General features: G+C 33.7%; 1 protein-coding gene across 1 annotated transcript; it reads left to right on the plus strand.

The window, feature by feature from the left end:
* The first annotated feature begins 1,733 nt into the window (after window positions 1-1,733).
* LOC127122298 (secreted RxLR effector protein 161-like) lies at window positions 1,734-2,375 on the plus strand. The gene has a single exon (XM_051052658.1). The coding sequence runs from the start codon at window positions 1,734-1,736 to the stop codon at window positions 2,373-2,375; it is 642 nt and encodes a 213-aa protein (XP_050908615.1).
* The last annotated feature ends 1,398 nt before the right edge of the window (window positions 2,376-3,773 follow it).

The following is a 3,773-nucleotide window of genomic DNA, read 5'->3' on the forward strand; positions in this document are numbered from 1 at the left end:
ACTTCAAAATATTTAATAATTGGTATACCAAAAATAAAGTTTTCAAAAGACCGTCTATGTGATGCATGCCAAATGGGTAAGCAAACAAAAGTCTCATTTAAATCGAAAAACATTGTTTCAACTTCGAGACCTCTTGAGCTTATTTATATGGATCTCTTTGGTCCCTCAAGGACTAAAAGCATAAATGGTAATTACTGTGGTTTTGTGATAGTAGATGATTACTCGAGATTTTGTTGGATCATAATTTTGTATAGTAAAGATGAGACTTTTTCAGCTTTCAAACAATTTGCAAGATTATCCAAAAATAAGATGAATTTGAAAATTGTTCTTATCTGAAGTGATCATGGAGGAGAATTTGAAAACCGCCTATTTGAGAAGTATTGTGATAAACATGGCATTGAACATAACTTATCCACTCTAAGAACTCCACAACAAAACGGTGTTGTGGAGCGTAAAAATCGCGTTTTAGAGGAGTTGGCTAGAACTATGCTCAATTAGGGTAATCTACCTAAGTATTTTGGGGCTGATGTTATTAGCACGATATGTTATGTCTTAAATAGGATACTAATACGTCATATTTTAGACAAAACTCCCTATGAACTACTAAAGGGTAGAAAACCTAATTTATCACATCTTCACATTTTCAGATGCAAATGATTTATTTTAAATAATGGAAAGGAAAATCTTGGTAAGTTTGATGTGAAAGCCGATGAATGTATCTTCCTTGGATACTCTAAATATAGCAAAGCTTATAGGGTTTATAACAAAAGATTACTTATTGTTGAAGAGTCAGTACATGTCACTTTTGATGGATCTTATCGAAAAAATGTTGGAAAAGGTGTTTCTTTTCATGATGTAGATGTATCTTCACAAGATATTATTTAAGAACATGGAAAAGGATTTGATCAGCCTAAAGAGGTGGAACATGAGAAAGAAGAAGATAACAATTATGAAGAGGAGAAGGTTGAAAATCCACTTGTAGTGGACGATCTACCTTTGGCTTAGAGAACCTCTAAAGATTATCCAATCGATAACATACATGAAGACATCACCAAAGGCGTGACAACATGCTCCAAGATAAATAACTTTTGTTGTCACTTTGCATTCGTTTCACAAGTTGAACCTAAAAATGCCAAAGATGCCTTACTTGATGAGCACTGGCTTATGGCCATGCAAGATGAATTAAACCAGTTTAAAAAAAATGATGTTTGGGACCTTGTCCCTCATCCGATAAATCATTAAGTTATTATGAACCAAATGGGTTTTTAGAAATAAGCTCAACGAAAATGGAGTGATAACTAGGAACAAAGCCCAGCTAGTGGCTCAAGGTTATAACCAAGAGGAAGGCATTGAATATGAGAAAACTCATGCTCTAGTTGCTCGCCTCAAGGATATACGCCTTTTACTAGCTTATGCTTGCTCCAAAGATTTCAAGTTATTTCAAATGGACGTGAAAGTGCTTCCTTAATCGATATATTAATGAGGAAGTGTATGTGGCTCAACCTCCCGATTTTGAAAATCATGAGTATTCTAATCATGTTTACAAACTAAAACGAGATTTGTATGGTCTCAAACAAGCACCTAGGGCTTGGTATGAGCGACTTAGTAAGCTTTTAATGGATCAAGGATACTCTAGGCGGAAGATAGATACTACACTTTTCATTAAGCGTTAAGGAAAACATACTCTTCTAGTTCAAGTTTATGTTGATGATATCATCTTTGGTTCCACTAACATGCAACTTGTCAAGGAATTTTCTAAGATTATGCAGGGTGAGTTTGAGATGAGTCTCATGGGGGAGTTGAGTTACTTCCTTGGTCTTCAAATCAAGAAACTCAACAAAGGGACATTTGTGTGTCAAACAGAATATTGTAATGAATTGCTAAAGATATTTGGTATGGAAGATGAAAAATTGATTGACACTCCAATGCCCACAAATGGAAACTTGGAAATAAATGAAAATGGTAAGGATGTTGATGTCAATAAGTATCGAGCTATAATTGGTTTTATTCTATATCTTACTGCATCTAGGCCAGATATTATGTTTAGCGTGTGTATTTGCGCTCATCATGAGTCGGCTCCTAAGGAATCACATTTAAAATCCATAAAATGCATCCTTAGATACCTTAATGGTACATCTAAGTATGGGCTTTGGTATTCTAAGGGAATCGATTTTAATTTTGTTGGTTATACCAGTTCTAATTTTTCCAGTTGCAAATCGGATAGGAAAAGTACTAGTGGAACTTTGCACATGTTTTCAAACGCCTTAGTAATTTGGCATAGCAAGAAGCAGGTTTATGTTGCATTATCAACTACCGAGGCGGAATATGTAGCAGCAGGTAGTTGTTGTGCTCAAATTGTGTGGCTCAAACAATAACTACTTGATTTTGATATTAAACTACAACGTATTCCTATTATATGCGATAAAACTAGTGTTATTAATCTAACCAAAAATACGGTATTGCATTTTAGCACTAAACATATTGAGATACGTCGCCGCTTCCTACGTATGTTGAAAAAGGAGATGTCATATTTGAGCATGTTGATAGTAAAAATCAACTTGTAGATATCTTTCCAAAACCTCTTGCGATTGAACCGTTTTTCAACATTCGAAGGAAATTGGGCATACTTGATATCTCAAATATTTTCTAAATATAATTTGTTGCATCCACTTTATATACTTTTTCTCTAACTTTATTTGGAAGTTAAATCATATATGAGTGCATCCTTCATTAATTCATATGTGAGGTAATATTGTTTTATTTTCCCTCTTTGAAAGCAAGCCTTTTATTTTTGCATGTCGTTTATGTTCTAAATGCTTGATATGCTTGATGTATGAACTAATTCATGAACTTTAACTTCCAAAAAATTTAATTGATGTATTTTAATGCATATGCTTATAGTGACTTCATGCTATTTTTCGTCCATACTTTAAAAAAATATGTTCTTGGTGTATAACCATGTTATCTATTCCGGCATGGAATATGTTTGAACATGTTATAATGTCAACAAAATTCTTGTAGTGTGTCATTGTTATGATAACATGTCTATTTTTGGTTTCAGTGGTGATAAATCTATATATAGCCTTGTTAGAGCACATGCGTGGGCAGCATTCGGGAGCACCAAAAGTATATGTCGCGTAATCGTGTCGTTTTTGTAGTAACTCAAGAGTTTTTTATTACGTTGTATCCTTCATCTTTCATGTTTATTGTATATGTTATTTAGAATAAGTTGTGGCAACCATGTTATATTGTTGTTTTAAATACTTTTATTTATGTTTAAGCATTTTCAATATTTACATCATTCTATGTGAGTGTTGTTTTATTGATGACCGTATCTTTGCAAACGCCTATGTGTGTTATATTGATATGTGTGTGATATAAGATACTTCTCCTGGATTGCTTTGTCTCTTTTTGAAGTTGTCAAAGGGGCAGAAGAATCTACAAGATGAAGTTGGGATGTATACATTCAAAGGGAGCCTTCATGAAGACACGAAGCACATTGTCTCATGTTTTTCCATCATAAAAAAGGGGGAGTATTTGAGTGCAACTTTCCGTTAGATGTATTTTGCATGATGTCAAAACTAGGATACTTTAACGTTTATGTATATTGGACGGTATCCTCTAAGCCTTAATGTGCATCTTATAATTTAGGAAGCATAAAAACAATTTGAAATGAGTTAGAAAAGGTTCCATGCATGAAAAACAAGTTTTTATGGGAAAAAAAACCTACGTGTCGACACATATGTGCTTTAGGTAGACACATAGAAGAAATA

This window comes from Lathyrus oleraceus, chromosome 2 (assembly GCF_024323335.1).
Source record: "Lathyrus oleraceus cultivar Zhongwan6 chromosome 2, CAAS_Psat_ZW6_1.0, whole genome shotgun sequence".
NCBI classification, from domain to species: Eukaryota; Viridiplantae; Streptophyta; class Magnoliopsida; order Fabales; family Fabaceae; genus Lathyrus; species Lathyrus oleraceus.

What these genes read in the sequence shown, in the direction of transcription:
- LOC127122298 (XM_051052658.1), top strand. Translation starts at nt 1,734, where the DNA reads ATGCAACTTGTCAAGGAATTTTCTAAGATTATGCAGGGTGAGTTTGAG.